General features: G+C 48.9%; 1 protein-coding gene across 1 annotated transcript; it reads left to right on the plus strand.

Annotated features, from left to right (window-relative positions):
• The first annotated feature begins 187 nt into the window (after positions 1-187).
• Positions 188-12033, plus strand: FXYD5 (FXYD domain containing ion transport regulator 5). The gene is made up of 10 exons (XM_019624911.1): positions 188-459; positions 778-887; positions 1171-1231; positions 3073-3150; positions 3880-3930; positions 5325-5423; positions 8148-8228; positions 9303-9332; positions 9407-9481; positions 11698-12033. The coding sequence occupies exons 1-10, from the start codon at positions 333-335 to the stop codon at positions 11745-11747; spliced, it is 762 nt and encodes a 253-aa protein (XP_019480456.1). The 5' UTR covers positions 188-332; the 3' UTR covers positions 11748-12033.
• The last annotated feature ends 6642 nt before the right edge of the window (positions 12034-18675 follow it).

Below are 18675 nucleotides of genomic sequence, written 5' to 3' on the forward strand. Positions count from 1 at the left end.
CCTCCCTCTCCTCCAGTGGCCTCCTCCTCTTTCTCCAAGCCCCTCGAGTTTCTCTTTCCTCCCTCAATGTTACCCCCACACACCCGGTTGCCCCTTCCTTCCCTTCCCCCAGGGACTCTAGGGGACCCCCTCCCCTCCTCTCCCCCTCTTTCCCCGAAGGAGCGCCACCCAGCCAAGACCTGCCTGCCGTGCTCCCCGCACTCACCCTCCCCAGTTCGGGTTGTTGGCGGTCACTGCCTTACTTCTCCCTTGCCCACCCCCCACCATGGCCCTTCGCGTCTCCCTCCTCCAGCTCCCACCCCGGGCTCTGAAGTCAGGAAACCCAAGAGGAAATGACTGCGCCCGTCTGGGTTCCCGCCCGCCAGCCGGCGCTCTCCTGGCCACACCCTCTGCCTGGACGCAGCCGCCGCCGCTACCCTGTCTCCAAAACGCTGCGGGCTCTGGGCCCCCAGCTCGGAGGTAAGTCTCTCTTCAGACCCTCGTCCACCCGCTCGTCTCTGCCCAGGGCCCCGGGCCCAGGTGGGTCAAGACGGGCCCTAGCGGATCCTCTCTGCCCCCCATTCATACTCACTTCTCCCGCCTGCTCCTGCTCGTGGGCTGCCCCGCACCTCTCCCTCCTGCCTCAATCTCCCCAGCTCTCCTCCGTCCCTCTCGGACCAGTGTCTCCCAGAGCTGCCCATCGTCCTGTTCTGTTGTCCCTGCATAAGGCCCCGACACACTTACTTTTTCCTTTGAGGTCAGGAGCAAATTACTCACCCTTCCCCTTTCTCCTCCTAGCTAACTCCTCCGCTGGGCTGGGTGACAGTCCCAGAGGGAAGGAAGAGGCCCAGGACCTTCTCCTGTACCCCAACCCCCTCTGGGTGACCAGCAGGGTCAGTCGAAGAGGGGTAAGTGCTTCTCTGCCTCAGGGGGCTACCTGTTCAGTGGCTGCTACTGGAAGCCCAGTTTGGTCTGAGGTGTCTTGTTTTCTTTGGGAACCTGTAAAGGGAAGAAGGGGATGGCAGCTGGGGACCCCCACTTCGGAGACTCTCCTGTTAGCCCTAGCAGGGGGTCCTTGAAGCCAGAGGTGACCGCTCAGGGGAGGGAAAGGGGTGGAAGGATTCCCCCAGGGCTGCCCTGGGCCTGCCTCACGGACAGCATGGCTGACCCCAGTTCCCGCTTGCTCCATAGATGTCGCTCTCTGGTCACCTGTGTCTCTTTACCATCGTTGGCCTGCTTCTTCCCACCACAGGTAAGACAAAGGCCTTTGTCTTCACTCTGCCCTAGAGCCCCCAACCCTACCTGGAGTGCAACTGCTGGGTGGGCAGCTGGTGAGTTTGGATGCCTTGTCCTGTGTCCTCAGCCCCCTCCTGAGCTGGCACCAGGAAGCAGGGCTCCCAAAAAGGAGGACAGGGTTACACCCTTTTCGGGCACCTCAGAACTGGGTGGCCGCTTCCAACGAGTCTGGCCAGAGCCTGTCCTGCTGAGCAGCCTTCATTTCACCTCCAAGAAGAGCTCACTGAGTTTGATTTGGCAGGGAGATTGGTGTCAGTTTTCTACTCAGCAGCCAGGAAACCTGGGCTCTCAGCAGAGCCGCTTCCTGGATCCCCAGGTGATACAGTTAGGCAAAGCGGGTGAGCTGGGGCCAGTCCAAGAGCTGGAGATCTCTCCCCTGGCCTGGGAAGTGCTTCCTGAAGGCGGTAGTTGTGGTGGCATTGGCAGGTGCTTTTCCACATGGCAGGTGCCCTGTGTGCGGGAGCTCACTTCAGCTTCGGGTTTACCGCATTGTATTATACATATTGCCCTGCCTGTTTTACAGTGAGGGGACTGAGGCGCAGCAAGGGAAAGTGCCTGTGCCAGAGGCTAGTGAGGGGGCGGGGCTGGGATCCAGTCATCCTGCCCCTGGAACCCAGAGCATACCCTCCACTGAAGAGTTCTCTTGTATAAAATGGTTTTCATCGATTCCTTCATTCATTCAACAGGTATTCGTTGAGCAGATCTTATTCTATGCACTGTGGAAGCAGCAATGCATACAACAGGAGCTCATATTCTATTTGGGAAACACAGACAATAAATAACCCATTAGTAAATTATACAGTATGCCAGAAGGTGATGTGTGTTATGGAGAAAAATAGAGGAGAGCAATGAGGATTGTTTGAATAGGATGGTCAGGGAAGACTTCACTAGGAGGTGACATTTGGGCAGACAGTGGAAGGAGATGAGGGAACGAACCAAATAGGTATCAAGGGATAAATGCTGCCTGGTGAGTGTGAGGAACAGCAGGCAGGCCAGGTGGCTGGGTTGGGGTGAACAAGGGGCAGGATGGGAACGGGAGAGGTCAGAGAGGTGACAGGGGACCAGGTGTCGGGGGGGTTAGGGGTAGGGTGAGGACTTTGGCTTTTACCAAGTGCAAGGTGCAGCCAGGGGAGGCTCTGAGCCAGCAGGACCACGATCTGCCTCAGGTGTTGCCAGGCTCCCTCCTGTACTGCGTGTGGGGAGCAGAATGTAAGGGGCAGGATGGGAGGGGCAGGGAGAGAAGATGGCTGTGATGGTCCAGGAGGGAGAGGACGGAGGCTGGGCCAGGGCGAGGAAGTGGCTGTATCCAGCGCTAACTGTATGTTAAATAGTTAAGAAAATTCCCCACTCCACCTCATTTCACCCTCTGTACAGCCCTGAAAAGTAGATTCAGTTCTCCCCAAATAGCATTTGAGGCAACTGAGGCTCAGAGTGGAGTCTTCACCTGTTTCAGGTCACACAGGAAGGAAGAAGTGTTGGGAACCAAATTTGAGATCAGGGCCCTGGCTGACTCTAGCGCTGGGCTCACCTGGCTAAACTGTCTCTCCTATCCCACAAGGATGGGCCGGGAGGAGGGGTGGGACTGGAGGAAGGGTGCTGGGGAATCAGCATTTCTTAAAACACTTCCAGGATCATGGATTGATACTGCCAAAGCTGATCAATCAAACAGCTGTCTGCTGTTCCACCAGCAGAGAGGACCCCTGGAGTTACCCCCCAGGTTTCAGAAGGGAGGGAAGAGTGGGGGTGTTGGTGAGAGGAGCACCAGAGGCTCCTCCCTGACTTCTCAGTATTTCTCAGGACAGACACAGCCGGTGACTACACCCATTTCTCGAGCAGACTCAACCCCTGTGAACACACGTGTCCTGACTTCCCCAGGTAAGGAGAGAGGGACAGGTCTATTAAGATCCTGTTATTGCACATAATAACAACAACACAAATCACAAGCTTGGACCAAACAGGAGTTTTTGAAATTGTGTAACTGAAAAGACCAGGGATAGATCTTAAGCCATGGCTCAATGTAGGTTCTCAAATGATGCTCTCAGGAACCTGTATCTGTGTCTTGGTTCTGTTTTCTCTGTGTTGGCTTCATTCTCAGATAGATTCTCCTCTTATGGGGCCAAGATAGTGTCCAGAGACCTGGCGCTTCCATCCTAACTGCTAAGAATCCGGGGGAAAGAGAATTTCCCTTTCCCCAATCCAGCAAATGTCCCAGAACTGAGTGTCATTGACCAGGCTCAGGTCACGTACCTACCCATGAACTGATCACTGTGGCCACAGGCACAGAAAGCTGATTGGCTAGACCTGGGTCTCATGTTCAACCTTCAACAGGGCTGGTGTCAGGTCCACTGAGAGTTGGAGAAGGATGGTTCCCCAAAGGAAGTTCCGGGGGCTCTTACCAGAGGCAGGGGAACGGGCGTCTGTGGGATGGGAGGGCCTGAGGCAGGGGAGACACTGGCATCGCATTTTGTCAGTGAGCAAATGGCTGGGTTAATTAAGTCATTTCCATTACACTATGAGTGGCTATGAAAATCCCCATGTACCTTGGAAAATGAATCTTCTCCATATCTTCTCTCTCTTCTCTCTGTTTCTGGACTTCAAACGCAGTCCACCCAGAACTCCAGCCCGTCCCTCTGACTCCAACTCCGCAGGCTGATGGTGAGTGGGAAAGGGTTAGGGGGTGGGCAGGTGGGTCTGGGAGAGACAGCGCTCCCGTCTCCCTCTGATGCTTTGGGTCCTCGGTTTCCCATTTCAGCCCCCAGCTCCGAATCCCCTGGTTTAATATGTGGTGGGCCAGCCAGCCAACTCCATTCACTTCTTTAAAACAATCTTTTGACATCATGAAAAAGAATATGATGTAGAAAAGTCTAAAACCCATAAATGTACAACTTAACAAATTATTCTAAATTGAACCCTTTCTAGGAACCACCACCAGGTCAAGGACTAGAGCTTTGCAAACACCCCAGAAACTCCCTGTGTGCCAACCCTATTCATTCCTTCCTTTAATCTCTTGATCTGTTTCAGTTTTTTTAAATTTTCAAATCATTTTTGAACTTATTCTTGGGTCTACCATAATTCAAAAAGTGCTCCTCAATTTTTTTCCATTAATGTTTAATGATGCAGTAGTGCATAAACGCATTCACCTTGGAAATAATAAAAATGTGGTAGGTGAGACGAAATCCCTTTGTTCATTCCGCATCCTTGTTTCTCTTCCCTGTCTCTGAGAGGCCCTCACTGTTAGTATTGGGGATAGTTCCCCAATGAGACTGTATCACATGTGTGTGACCTGGAGAAAATACACTGACCGGGGAGTATATTTGTGTGACCTTAAGGAAATTTATGATGGTTGTTCTGCAACTGGCTTTTCCTTCCATGAAACGATGTATTTGGAGGCTCTTCCCACATGCCCATATAAATACTGATCTTTTTCTTTTTCACCACTGCGTGCTATTCCATAGGGTGCCTGTGCACAGTTAATGAAGCCATCTTGCTGGGCACCTCTTGATGGGCACCTTGGTTGCTTCCAGATTTTTCTACTATACACAGTGCCACAAGGAGTCACCTCGTCCCTTCTTCCTTGACCAAACACTTACAGCACTTACGTGTCGGTCATGGTTCTCAATATTTCATCCGTGTTCACTCATTCAATCTTCACACAAACCCTCTGAGGTAGAAATGGCCATTATCTCCACCATACAGATAAGGACATGGAAACTCAGGGTAACTCCCCCAAAGTGTCACATCAGTGACATGGCTGGGATCAGGGTCCAGGAACCTGGCTCTAGAGCCCTGCTTTTACCCACAACACTATGGGGCCAATGACTACTGAAATTTGTTTTAAAAGCCACTTGAGAAATGGCCACGCTGATTTGCCTGCCACCCGCAGAGCGCGAGTCCCCTTTTTCCACCCCCACAGCGCCACTTGGCATATGAATGTCTTGGATTGTGCCAACCTGAAATGGGGAGAGGGCCCCTTGCTGTTCTGTGGATCCACATGTTGCTTATGGACTCATTTCTTACCCTCCTCTCCTTGCTCTTCTGACCCTCACTAGAAGCATCACCACCCCCGCCAGAGAACCAGACGCAGCAACCAACGAGTATGGATGTGCACCTAACTCTAGGTCCGGGGCCAGACAAGAGCAGCACGGAAGGTAGAGTCTGCCACTAGAACAGCAGCATACAAGTTTTGTTTAATTCTCTAACTAGGTCAGCATTTCCCCAAGGATGTTTCTCAGAGCATTCATTTGGGGAATTGTTAATAACATTTTGCAAAAAAATTTTTTTGGTTTGTGGCCAAAGGTGTTTGGGAAACTCTGAGATAAAGTTAAATACGTTTCTTTCTGGCAGGACTTCTCAGGGTCTTAATAAAACTTATTTGCAGCAAGTATCCCCAAGAGGGGCATCTAGTTGGCAGCATTTTCCAAGCCTAATAGAGAGAAGACCCTCTTGTTCAGGTTCCTTCACTGGGCTCATGCTGGGAAATGTGGCTGTGGGCGTCCTTTGTGCTTGTCTTCCTGTTAGAGCAGGAGCTTTTCAGTTGCAAAATACAGAAAATCCAACTGGAAAAAAAAAAAAGACTTCTTGGGTGTATATGTTCTGTAAAGTCCAGAGGGACCAGTTTCAGGCATGGCTAGATCAAGGAGCTCAAGCGCTGTCATCATGACTGACTTGCTCCCCCTTTCATCTCTGTTGTAATCATTCTCAAGATGGTCCCATGGGCTGGCCGAGTGGCTCAGTTGGTTAAGAGCTCGCTCCAGAGTTTGAGCTCTGAGCAACAGCGGTTCGATTCCCAGCCCGAGCTGAGCAGCTGCTAAGCTGCCAACAGGTGACAGGATGGCTCAGCTTAAAAAAAAAAAAGATGGTCCCATGGTTCTAAGTTTAGGTCACAAATTCAGGAGCTGGAGCACATATCTTTCTCATCATCTGCAACCCAAGGTCTAGAATTGACTCTCGTTGGCCCAGCTGGGGTCACAAGACCATGTCTGACCAATGGGCGCCTGGGAAATGGACTAATCTGATTGGTCAGACCTGAGTCTTGTTGCCCCCACCCTGGGGCTGGGGAACAGGGTCAGCCTTGTCTGAACTGCATAGACCAAGAGTCAGGGAAGAGGTGGTTCCCCTCAAGACCAGTGAGTAGCTAACGTTCCTAGAGGTTTGGGAAAGGAGGCTGAGCCTAATGAAGGCTACAGGTGGCTTATCATACCTGTGTGATGATTCATATTTGAGGAGCAGCATCTACCAGAATGTACTGTAGCTTGGACCACTCCCAGGCTGACATACATGCACTGGGCACTGTGCAAGAGCACCACCTCTCAGGCCATGCCATTCCCCCATGACAGGTTTTATAATTGTTACAATTTTCCAGCGATGGCAGTAAAACATCTCATTCTGACAGATTCTATTAAAACAATTTTACAAATGATGGAAATAAACTGTCTTGGGGAAGGGAATCTTCTATGTTACACAGAAGTGGGGGTGGAGGTGTAGTAGCTCTGTCCGCGTTTCCCAATGGAGAAAACATCTTCACATCACTGATTCACTTGCTCCAAGTCCCTGCTGACCTGAGTTACTATGTGTTGTTCCGTATTCCTGGTTATACGTGAAATTCAGCTGGGCGGACTGGTGATGGAGCCGAGTGGTAAAAGGCATTGCTGAGCCTCAGGGTCGCCCAAAGCCTGAGCACAAAAGCCCCCAGCATCTCTCTCCCTCCATCTTTGTCTCTCGTGCTGGAGCTTGTCCTGTCATCTGCTGGCTCCTGTCATCTGCTGGCTCAGAGCTCCTGAAGCTTCACCTAGTTTCCACTCAGAATGCCTCCTTGGAATTTGAAAGGTCCCAGGGAAAGAGGAGACTGGGTCACATGCTCCCCCTTGTGGCCTGGGTTACATACAATAGGAGGACCAGATGAACTAGGGAGCTGTTCCCAGAAGAGTGGTGAAGTGAGTGCCAAGCAGATGATAACAATAGCCAACATTTGTGGAGAGTTTGCTCTGCGGGGCAGTGTGCTAAGCGTTCATGTGTTCACTCACCCAATTCTCACAACCGCTCTCTGTAGTGGGAACTGTCATAACCCCATTTTACAAGGAAGGGAACTGAGGCCCAGAGAAGTTACTCTGCTGGCCCTAAGCCACACAGCCCTAAGTGGCAGAATGGGATTTGAGCCCAGGCTCTGTAGCGCCAGGGTGCCTGAGCCCCACACGCCACCCAGGCTGTCCTTTACATTTGCTGTGACCTCCACCTCTGTTCCTGCTGTTAATCTTGCTTATACCTTCCTTTGGGCAAGCCTGTCTCGAACATGTCGGAATCCTTGGCCATCTGTTCATGTTTTGGAGGTGAGGCACTGAGATTGACCTGGGGAGCTCGGGGTTCATGCGGCAGCTTTTCTACCTGCTGGCTTCACATTGGGGCATCAGACAGTGGTAACCACTTCACTGGGGACACTTCTCAGTGCCAGAAGGGCAGGTCTTTTGGCGGGGTGGCGTTATTTTTCTGAAGAGAGGAATCTTCTGGTATTTTTGGTCTGGGAGCAGAGGTGCTATTTAGAATGTTTTAGAACAAGTACCTCCAGGTTCCGTCACTGGGCCAGGGGTCCTGGAGGCCCCCTACCTGGCTATGACAGATGTTATCCTTTACTTTCTGGATTATGGGGCAGCCCACAAGGTCCTAGGAGTAGGGGCTGGGAGGTCGGGGCCTTAACCAGGGAGTGCATACCTGCCATTTCTTACTGCCTCCCGGGGTTGGAGTGGGGGACATTTGTGCCTGCCCACTGAATGTGTAGGCTTGGGAGAGGAGTTTCTCTCAAATGCAACTTTCAGTGATGCCCCTTGTTTCCCTCCATGGCGCACTCCTGCCCGCCACCATCTTCTGGCCGCTCTCAGCTGATCCCACTAAAGGCATCACGCTCTCCCAGAAGCCGCCAGGCAAAGCCTTCGCCACGGATCCTGATCTCGGGCCAACTGGTCAGTAACTCCCTTCCCAGACTGGAAACAGGCTATTTCTTATTCACTGTGTACTTCTAGCACTCGGAATACTACCCAGCACAGAATAGTCCTCTTTAAACATAGGTTGGGCGAATACATGACTTCAGGGCCGGCAGAAGGTGGGCAAAGGGTAGACACGCAAGAAATATCTGAATAGATGAGTGAATGCATAAATGAATGCTGCATGGAAGCCACCCCAAAACTCAGTGGCTTAAAATGACACCATTTATTTCGTTCTTGAGAACTAGACTTGTGTTTGCAATTTGGAAGTTTAGTTTGGGCTCAGCTGGGTGGTTCTTCTCATCTCATCTGGACTTACTCCCTGCATCTGAGATCAGTTTGGGGATCAGCAGGGAGCTGTGTTTCTAGGGTCACCATGATTCTTCCCCTTGTGATTCTATCTTCCACTTTCTACTCAGCCAATCTCAATAAACAGATGGAAATGATATGCCCATGGGTCATGTAGAGATTTCATTCATTCATTCATTCATTCATTCAAAAAAAATATTAATTGAGCACCTACTTATGTGCTAGGCACTGTTCTAGGTGCCAGGGATACTGCAGTGAATAAGACAAAAATCTCTGCCCTCATGGAGCAGGCATTCTAGTTGGGGGAGAAACACAGTAAATAATAATCATAATAATTATATGTCATATGGTTTTAAGTTACTACAAGAAAAATAAAACAGGGTTAGGCTGAGAGAGTGACTGGGGGGTATTTCTGTAAAGGGCCACAGAGACCTCTCTGAGAAGGAGCTGAGGGGAAGCCATGAGGATGTCTGGAAGGGTGCTCCAGACAGAGGGAGCAGCCCGTGCAAAGGCCCTGAGGTGAGAAGTAGTCTGGCAGGTCACCAGCAGGGCGAGAGCAAATGAGTGAGTTAAAGTTAGACAGGTGATGGGAACCAGGTGTTATGTCACGTGAGGACTTCAAGTTTTGTTCTAAGTTCACCAAGGCTGAGACACAGGTGTCCCCTCTCCTTGACCCTGACATTCATTGATTCACTCCACAAACCTTTGCTGAACTCTGACTTGCTCTCTGTCTGTCCCCTGCAGGTTCAAGTGAGGATAACCCCTTCTTCTATGGTAAGTTCCCATGGAGGATGCTGGGGGAGGAAGGGTGAAGCTCCTCTCACCATACTCCATTTTTCTCTCTGCAGACGAGACCACTCTCCGGAGACACGGCCTGTTGGTCGCAGCTGTGCTATTCATCACAGGCATTATCATCCTCACCAGTGAGAATGGGCATTGGGCGGGAGGGGCACCAAGGCTGGGAAGGAGGAGGTCTTGGCATGCACCCAGAGAGGAGGGAGAGGAGACAGATTCTTGAAGGCCCCTGGGCAAGGTGGTTTTAAATAAGGCATATTCCTTAACTTCAGAGCCATATAAGCCAACCCAGAGTTCAGTGGCTTAAAATGGCAACCATCTACTTAGCTCTCAATTCTGCAATTTGGAAATATAGGCTGGGATAAGCTGGGTGGTTCTTCTGGTGGCCGCTGGATACATTCATGCTTCTGAGGTCAGCTGCAGGTCAGCAGAGAGCTCTGTTTCTGTGGGATCCTGGGTCTTTTACCTTTGTCTTTTATCTCTGTCTCATGATCTTTTACCCTGCAGCAGGCTGGCCTGGGCTTGCTCACGTGGCGGTGGCAGGGTAATGGGATGGTGCAGCCTCCAAAACTAGTGACAGTGGGGAGCTGCAATCATACTGGCCTGAAGGGGTGAGGGCAAGTCATGGCTGTGCCAGGGTCTGGTTAGAGATGGAACTGTCGGAGAGGTTTGCAGCCACTGCGTTACTGTAACCCAGCCAGGAGGGTGCAGGGGTGGAGGGGACCAGATGTGTAACCCTCTCTTTCCTCCTGCCCTCCTCTCTCCTGCCAGTGCCTCCCTGCCAATGCTCAAGTAGAGAGCAAGGGGCTGGGGACTGTGGCCTCTCAGGTCAGCCTCCCAGGGCCCAGCATCACATGAGGAAGGGGGCAGAGGGAGACTAACAAGCAGAGGAACTAATTTTTTTTAAAAGTGTTTTAAGTATTGCAGATAAAACATGAAGCTACCAGTTTGCAAGCTCTCAGTTAAGCTATATGTATAACCTACACCAACTTTCGTTACTTCTCTTTTTCTAACTTCCTCATCAGGGAAATAAACATAGCCATATCTTTTTAGTCTTAAGGTGGAAGGCAGAACACTAACAATAATAAAAAGAGATTTTTGATATGTGCCTAAACCTCGCTGAGTCGGGGGTCAAGCCACATGTGTTTGTTGATCCTGACTTTGTCCCGGCCCTGTTCTTTCCCCTGTGGGAAAAGTGAGGCTCAGAGAATTGAGGGGTTTGCCCAAGGTCACCCAGCACATAATCAGGGAAGGACTGGAGCCAGGTCAGTGTGAGGACAGAGCCTGAACATGAGTCCTGGGTACATAAATTGTTCCAAAGACAAATATCTGTGGCCACCTACTTTGTGCCCAACCTGTGCTGTGGTGCTGGTCCCACCCTTGGGGAGCTCACATCTGGTAGGGGGATCATAGCAAACAGGTAAATGCACTAATGAGCAGGATGGATACAGAGAAAGATAATAATCATGAGGAATCATGATGTGACTGAGAGGGACAGGGAGAGGTGCTCCTTCTAAAGAGGTAAAATAGGAACTGACTCCTGAGGATGAGAAAGATGATTTTTAAAACCTAAGCTGGTAGAGGGAGGAGCAAGTGCAGAGCCCTAGACCCAGGCATGAGCTGAGCATGTGGCAATAACTGTGATAAAAGGATGGAAGAGGCCAGGGAGCAAGGGAGGCAAGGGTGGTGGCCAGGAGACAGCAGAGGGCTGATTTCAGAAGTCCTCTTTGTCTTCTAAAATCTCTCATTCACTGAGGTCCAGCCCCCTGGCCTCCCTGCTGTCCCTTAAGCCCACCTGTCCCTTCCTACCCCAGGGCCTTTGCACTGGCTGTTCCCTCTGCCTGGAATCCCCTTCCTCTAGATGTCCAAGTGGCTCTCCCTCACCTCCTTCAGGTCTTCTGCCTCCTTCCTGGCTTTATTTTTCTTGATAGCACATATCACCAGATGATTTATCATCATCTATGCAGTTGACTTAGTTATTTTTTTCCATTGTTAGTTTTCCCCACTAGAAAGTCAGCTCTATTAGGGCAAGGATTTTAGTCACTTTTGTTCCAGGCTGTGTCCTCAGTGTCTAGATCAGTGCCTGGCACATAGTAGGTGCACAACAGAACGTTTGCTGAATGAATGAATAACACACAAGCTAGCAGGGTTTTCAAAGGGCTCCTCTGTATGTGGGGGAAGCTCCTCCCTTGGGCCCTGCACCAGCTCGTCTCTTGTCTGCTTCTCATTACTTGTTCAGAGTTGCCTTGGTGCTTCCCGAGGAGCTTTGTCCTCCAGCATCCAGAGCACATGCAGAAAACAATATTGTTCCAACTCATGACTGGATCATTTCCTTCACCCACAGGTGGCAAGTGTAGGCAGTTTTCCCAGTTATGCCGGAATTATAATAGGTGAGCCCACTGGAAGTGGGGGTCGACGACCTGATGAGCATCTGAGACTGAGCCCCCACCAGCTCACCGTGCCTGCCTCCTCCGTCCCCTCGCAGAGCCTACCGAATAGTGACTAGAGCCTAGCCTGAGAGGGAAGACATAGATGAAACCAGAGCCAGGACTGATGACCTGAGCTCCCTACCCTTTCAATCCTGCTCACCCTGAAGGCAGCCCAGCTCCCCCAACACTGCCTCCCACATTGACCATTCTGTTCAGACAAAAAGTAAAGCACTGTGGTCCTTGTCTCATGATTTCTGATCATTCATGACTGGGGGTGGAAGAAAGCGGCAGGGGCTAGAACAGGTTCCCTGAGGAGTGAAGTGAGGGGTTCATGCGCTCAAAAACCAGGGCAAGGGGTACAGTGAATGAGGCTGACGTGGGGTGAAGCAGGACGGATTGGTGGGTGGGCTGAGGGGACTCTGGCCAGTGAGAGGGTCCGCGCTGGATTCTGCCTATGGCAGTTTGAGACCCGTGTCTTGTTCCATGCACAGAGCCTGGTGTCTAATGCCAGCTCACCCCTAGCTTTGGGAGGTGACACTGGTAACTGGGCAAGTACAATGGAGGCCCCAGGCCCACGGTGGCCCCCTTTTCTTCACACTTTGGGTCCCTCCAGCACTGTGAGGGGCCTCATACATATAAGTGTGGACACCTAGCCTGCACATCCATGCTCCATCCATACCACCAACCCACAGATGACTGGCTCTGGGCAACCTCTTGCTTTAAGGGTGTGACCACCAAGAAGACTCAAAGGCCCTGGAGTGGGCTCAGAGCAGTTTGGGTGGGGAATTCCAGGGTACCAGCTTCCCAGAACATGGTCAAGAAGGGGCACAGGCTCCAGTGGGCACTTCCTGAAGGCTCTTGGTTCTGCAGCCTGTGAGGAGGGGCTCAATCAGATGAGGCCAGAGTGGGCCCTTTGAAGCCCAGGGCTCGGGGCAGAGGCTTCTACCCAAGCTTAAGCGTCATCATGCCAAAGTAAAGAGACAAGGTTCTGTTGACTGGTGGTTGCATAACAATATTTCACAAACTTCAAGTCACAGCCTACTTATGGGTTATGAAATCAGTTTAGTGGGCTGTGAGTAGCATAAAAGAAAAAGAAGTAATAAAACACAAAAGAAAATATCAGAGTGTAGCACAAATAATATGACTATATATATCCCCTTCTCACTTGTGTTCACTATTTCATCCTACCTGTATTATTACTGACTTTCATTTTAAGAGATCAACTCCCTTTTTAACTTAAATTTATTTTAAAAGATATAATTCTATATGGAAAACCAGTACTGCTTCATATAAATAGAAGATAGCCAGGAAGATAAATCCAATGAAAACAAACACTTAACATTGTATGCGACGTGTATTATATATATGTGATCTATATTCTGTATTTTGTATATACATATATTATGAGTAATATATGTATATTACATATGTGATATACATTGTATTTGATACACATATTATATACATATAGAGAGAGTACTAAAGATATATTTTTTAATTTTTAAAAAAATTTTTAAATTTTTTTTATTGGGGAATTTGGGGAAGGGGAACAGACAAGTTGCTGTTGTTTTGTTCTTCAGTCTAGTTGTGGAGGACGTTGCTTCACTGACCCAAGTTGGCACCATCATTGCACTCTTCCCGGGCGAGGCACATCAGTTGCCGGCTTCTAACGGCTGCTCACGCTGGCTGCTGGCTACATACGGTAGCCCATGACAACCCACTGCCACAGGGGCTGCAGCCTACGCCGTCGCCGGCGACTCACGGCAGCCCAGCTCCAGGTTGAGCTGTTGTTCAGCATCTTAGCCGTAGAGGGCAGTGTCACTGGCCCTCATATGTGGGATCCGAACCGGGGCCCTCTGGCGTCCCAAGCCAGTTCTTAACCATCGCGCCACTTGGCTGGCCCTAAAGATATTTTTTGATTGACACTCACCACCTACTAATCAGAGCAGATGCCTAACCAATCAGGAGGGAATATCACTCATAAGTATATATATATATATATATATATATATATATATACACACACACACACACACACACACACACACACACACATACACACACACATATGGTCAGCTCTCTTTTTAACTTAAATACATTTATTTTAAAAGGCACAATTAAATATGGAAAACCAGTAGTGCTTGATATAAATGGAAGATAGCCATAAAGATAAACCCAATGAAAACAAACAAGAAAAAAGATTTATTGCGCTCTATTATAGCTGGGTACTGAGTTGCTGACTGAGAGTCTGCTCTAATGGAGAAGATCAAGTGTGTGCCCAAAGACACTGCAGAGTTTGGGAGGCCCAAGACCACCCTCCCTTCTGACACCAACTGCCAATTTGACCCCCAAACCACCATCAGGTTCAATAATTCACTAAAAGGACTCACAAAACTCGCTAAAAGCTGACAGTCACAGTTTATTACAGTGAAAGAAACCAGATTAGAATTAGCCAAGGAAAGAGACTCGTGGGGCAGAGTCCAGGACATTTGCAAGCACAAAGCTTCCAGTTGTCCTCTCCCAGCGGAGCTGTGGGCAGTGCTACCTTCTGGCAACAATGTGTGACAACATACATGAAGTACGGCCAACCAGGGAAGCTCCGACAAGCCTTGGCATCCAGAGCTTTTATTAGAGCTCAGTCACAAAGACATGACTGACCACCCATGTGGTCACCTTAGTTTCCAGCCCCTCTGGAGGCTGAGCCTGTGGCCCGAAGACCCCACTATCAATCCCATTATTAGAAACTATCTAGGGTGGCCCAAGGCCCCCCAGGTAAACAAAGGCACTCTTTTGAGGCAGGACATTCCAGGGGCTTACCTTTCAGGAGCTGAGGGCAAAAGCCAGACTTCTCTTTGGATAAGGTTAATTCTTTATTACACAGGGCCTCCCTCCCTCGTATCATTTGATGAATTAAAAGATATTCAAAAAGTGATTTACTCTCTTGTGATGGAATTCAATGTCACTTAATATTATTTGGGGCCTAAAACCATCTCATGTGCCGCCACTGGAGCACCGCCTGGACTTGAGGGTTCACTAGCTCAGGAGAATAGCTGACAGCCTCCAAGGCAGATCAAGGGCAGTGCTGGCCCACTGTGTGGATGATTAGGGGAGGGGCACTCTGCGTCATTCACCCCTCATTCCATCTTCCCATGGGGTAGAGATGAAAAAGCTAACACTCTGTTCCCCAGATGCCCCTGAGATGGGCTTCTGGATGTGGATTCAGCTCTGCTAATTGGAGGCCCTCATATGAGATTTGGAAGGCCAAAAGAGACCGTATTTCTGCCTAACCGGCTATTTTCTGCTGGCCCGTATGGCTGTGAAGGTGATGAGTATTTTGGGCCATACCATTCCAGTGTCCAGTCACTAACCTGTGGGCATTAAGATACAGTTATGCACGTGCGCACAAAAAAGGATATCTAAATGGCCAATGAACACATGAAAAGATGCTCTATATGGTTAGTCGTCAGTAAAAAGCAAATGAGAACCAGGATGAGACACCACTACACACAGAAGGGCTAACATGAAAAAGATGAACAATACCAAGTGTTCAAGAGGATGTGGAGCAAGTGGGATTTTCATACATTGCTGTAAATTGGAGTGTAAATTGGTGCAATCCCTTTAGGAAACTACCAGTTTCTTTAAAAGGTAAACGTACACTTTACATATGACCCAGCAATTCAGTTCTTAGCTATCCATCCAAAAGGAAGGAAACCAGATGGCCACAAAGACGAGTACTTGAATGCTTGTAGCAAGAACATTTGTAATAGAGCAAAACTGGAAAAAAACCTAAACGTCCGTCAGCATAGGTGAGTGGATACAAACTGTGGCGAATCGTGCGATGGAGTACTGCTCAGCAATACAAAGGAAGAGCTACTGGTGTACCACAGCCCGCGGATGAATCCCAGAAGCATTATCCTGAGTGAAAGGAGCCACACACAAAAAGCTCAGACTGTATCATTCCACTTATATGAAGTTCTGGAATAAGCAAAACTAATTAATGGTGATAAAAATCAGAATAATAAGGGGTCGGCCGAGTGGCTCAGTTGGTTAAGAGATCGCTCAAGAGTTTGAGCTCTGAGCAACAGTGGTTCGAGTACTGGCCCGAGCTGAGCAGCCGCTGAGCTGTCAACAGGTGGCAGGATGGCTCAGCTAAAAAAAAAAAAATCAGAATAATAGTTTCCTCTACGACTATTACGTTGCCTCTACGTGTAGGGGCAGAAGGTGGACAGAAGGGGCATGAAGGAATTTTCTTGAAATGTTCTGTATCCCAATAGTGGTGCAGATTACAGAAATGTATAGTATATTGGTCAGAAATGTACACTTAAGATCTGCCTACTTCACTACAGGTTAGTTAAGCCGAAGTGCAAAACACAAGAAAACTGAAAACAAAAAGGCAGTTATGTCGTGGGTGGTGATGACTTCTAAGTCCTGTATCAGAGACAGAGCAACAAGATTCTGAGGGTGCCAGGGACAACGGGGCCTCCTGATTGGGGTGGAGGAGGAAGCTTCCCAGGTGGGTCAGTTTGGTCATTGTGAAATAATAGAAAATATATATATTGGTTTTTGTTCCCAGTTCCTGGCACACAGCTCCTAAAACCCTTGTAATTTTTTAAGTGATAAGAGCGCTGGGAGCATCTTTTGTTCTAATTTGGTATTTGGCCCCGGTTCATGACGCGGAGTTCTTAAATCCTTTGGAGTTTCCTGAGTGATAGGAGTGTTTTTTGTTCTAGTGAGGTAATGCTTAGTCAGCTCCTGGATGGGGGCTGGTGACCAGAAAGACCAGCCATGGTTAGAGGTTTAAAACTTTCATCCCCATTCCCTATTCTTTGATAAAGAGACAGGGGCTAGAAATTGAGTTAATGATCAATCATGCCTTCCTGATGAAATCTCCATAAAATCCCCACAGTATGGGTTTCGGAGAGCTTCTGGGTTGGTGAACACATCCATGTACCGGGAGGGTGACACACCCCAACTCCACGGGACAGAAGCTCCTGTGCTTGAGACCCCTCCAGACCTCACCCTATGTACTTCTTCATCTTGTTGCTCATCTGTACCTTTTATCATATTCTTTATTGTATAATAAACTGGTAAACGTGTTTCCCTGAGTTCTGTGAGCTGTTCTAGCAAATAGTCAAATCCAAGACTGGGGAAAGTCATGGGCACCTCCAGTTTGTAACCAAGTGGGACAGAAGTTGTGGGTAACCTGGGGACCTACTAGCAATTAGCATCTGAAGTGGGGTGAGGGCAGTCTTGTGGGACTGAGCCCTTAACCTGTAGGGTCTGCACTAATTCCAGTTAGTGTCAGATGGAATTGAATTGTAGGATACCTAGCTGGTGTCACAGGGAATTGCTTGGTGTGGGGGAAAAAACCCCACACATTTGCTATCGGAAGTGTTGTGAGTGTGGTAGTCAGGTGAGAGTCAGAAAGGAGAGACACAGGAAGAATGAGTTTTTTTTCTTAGTCATGTTCTGGGAATCATTTGCAAAATCTTAGCCTAGAGCCCACTCCACTAACCTTTCCAAAGAGCTCGTCAGCCCCTAACTCTCTGTATCAAACCAGCCCATTTTTGCTTAGAATTGACAGCAATAAACAATGTCAAAATCTCAGTGGCTTACAACAACAAAGGTTTGTTTCTCACTCACACTGTATGTCCATCATGGGTCAGCTGGAAGCTATGATGCGACCTAAGCTGATGGAGAAGCCATTATCAGAAATATTTCTGGTTACCACTGACAAAACAAAAACAAAAAAAAAAGAGAGAGAGAGAATCAGGTGAGACACACACTGGCTCTTGTAGCCTCTGCCAGGGAGGGACACACCATTTCTGCTCACATTTCATTGGCCAAAGCAAATCACAAGGTCATGTTTGAGTTCAAGAGGGCAGGAAACTACAGTCTTCTTATAGGGAGGGAACTGGATATTGGTGAACAGTAGTGCAACTTGCCACAAAGGGAATTTACTATCTCATATACCAAGAATTCTGGAAACAGAAACTCTATTCAACTGCAAGAGACAGAAACAACAGTGCCTCAAACAAGGTGACTTATCTCTCCCTCTCATATAACAGAACTCTGAAGTATCTAGTCCAAGGCTAGGGAAGGGGTTTCCTGATGTCATAAGGGACCAAACTCTCATTGACTTACTGCTCTGCCATTCTTAGCATGTGGCTCTAACCCTCAGAATCACAAAATAGCTGCAAGAACTTCAGATATCATGCCACATTCTAGGGAAAAAAGAGGAAAGAAAAAGGTTGGGGGAGTCACCACTAAATGACTCAGCTTCTTTTAAAGAGTTTCCAGGATCCCCTCCCAAAGACTTCTACTTGCTTCTGATTGGCCACCTCTCTCTGCAGAAAGAAACTGTGGGAAATGTAGTCTTTTAGCCGAGTCCAGGACATCCTGAATACCATCAGGGAAAAAAATAGGGCTGGCTATGCCCACTCACAACTAAGATTGAACACGGCACCTTGAGTTGAGCTGCCACGAGCTACCGACGGGCGGCCGGATGGTGACTGGACTTGGAGCTGAGCTAGCTGCACCCTCCACAACTAAGACTGAAGGACAACAACTTGGCTGTTCCCCTTCTCCAATTCCCCAACACTGTTCCCCTTCCCCAATTCTCCAACACTGTTCCCCTTCCCCAGTTCCCCAACACTGTTCCCCTTCCCCCAATAAAAATCTTTTTTAAAAAAGAAAATAGCCCTGAGGAATTTGTTGGTTTGGTGAGGAGGATGCTGAGCTTCCAAGTCAAATATCTGGGCTCACACCATTTTTATTCAAACATGAAAGGAATAGGTAACTCTTAAGACTGGAGACTGCTGAGACCTCTAGGGGACAGAACATTGAATCTCAGACTTGGAAAAGACATCTAGAAATCTATCCAATAGTGCCCC

Source organism: Hipposideros armiger, unplaced genomic scaffold (assembly GCF_001890085.2).
Source record: "Hipposideros armiger isolate ML-2016 unplaced genomic scaffold, ASM189008v1 scaffold_609, whole genome shotgun sequence".
In the NCBI taxonomy this organism is placed as follows: Eukaryota; Metazoa; Chordata; class Mammalia; order Chiroptera; family Hipposideridae; genus Hipposideros; species Hipposideros armiger.

Coding starts and splice junctions, on each gene's coding strand:
- FXYD5 (XM_019624911.1), top strand. CDS start 333: ATGACTGCGCCCGTCTGGGTTCCCGCCCGCCAGCCGGCGCTCTCCTGG. Junction 888..1,170: donor GCAGGGTCAGTCGAAGAGGG/GTAAGTGCTTCT, acceptor CTTGCTCCATAG/ATGTCGCTCTCTGGTCACCT. Junction 3,151..3,879: donor ACGTGTCCTGACTTCCCCAG/GTAAGGAGAGAG, acceptor CTTCAAACGCAG/TCCACCCAGAACTCCAGCCC.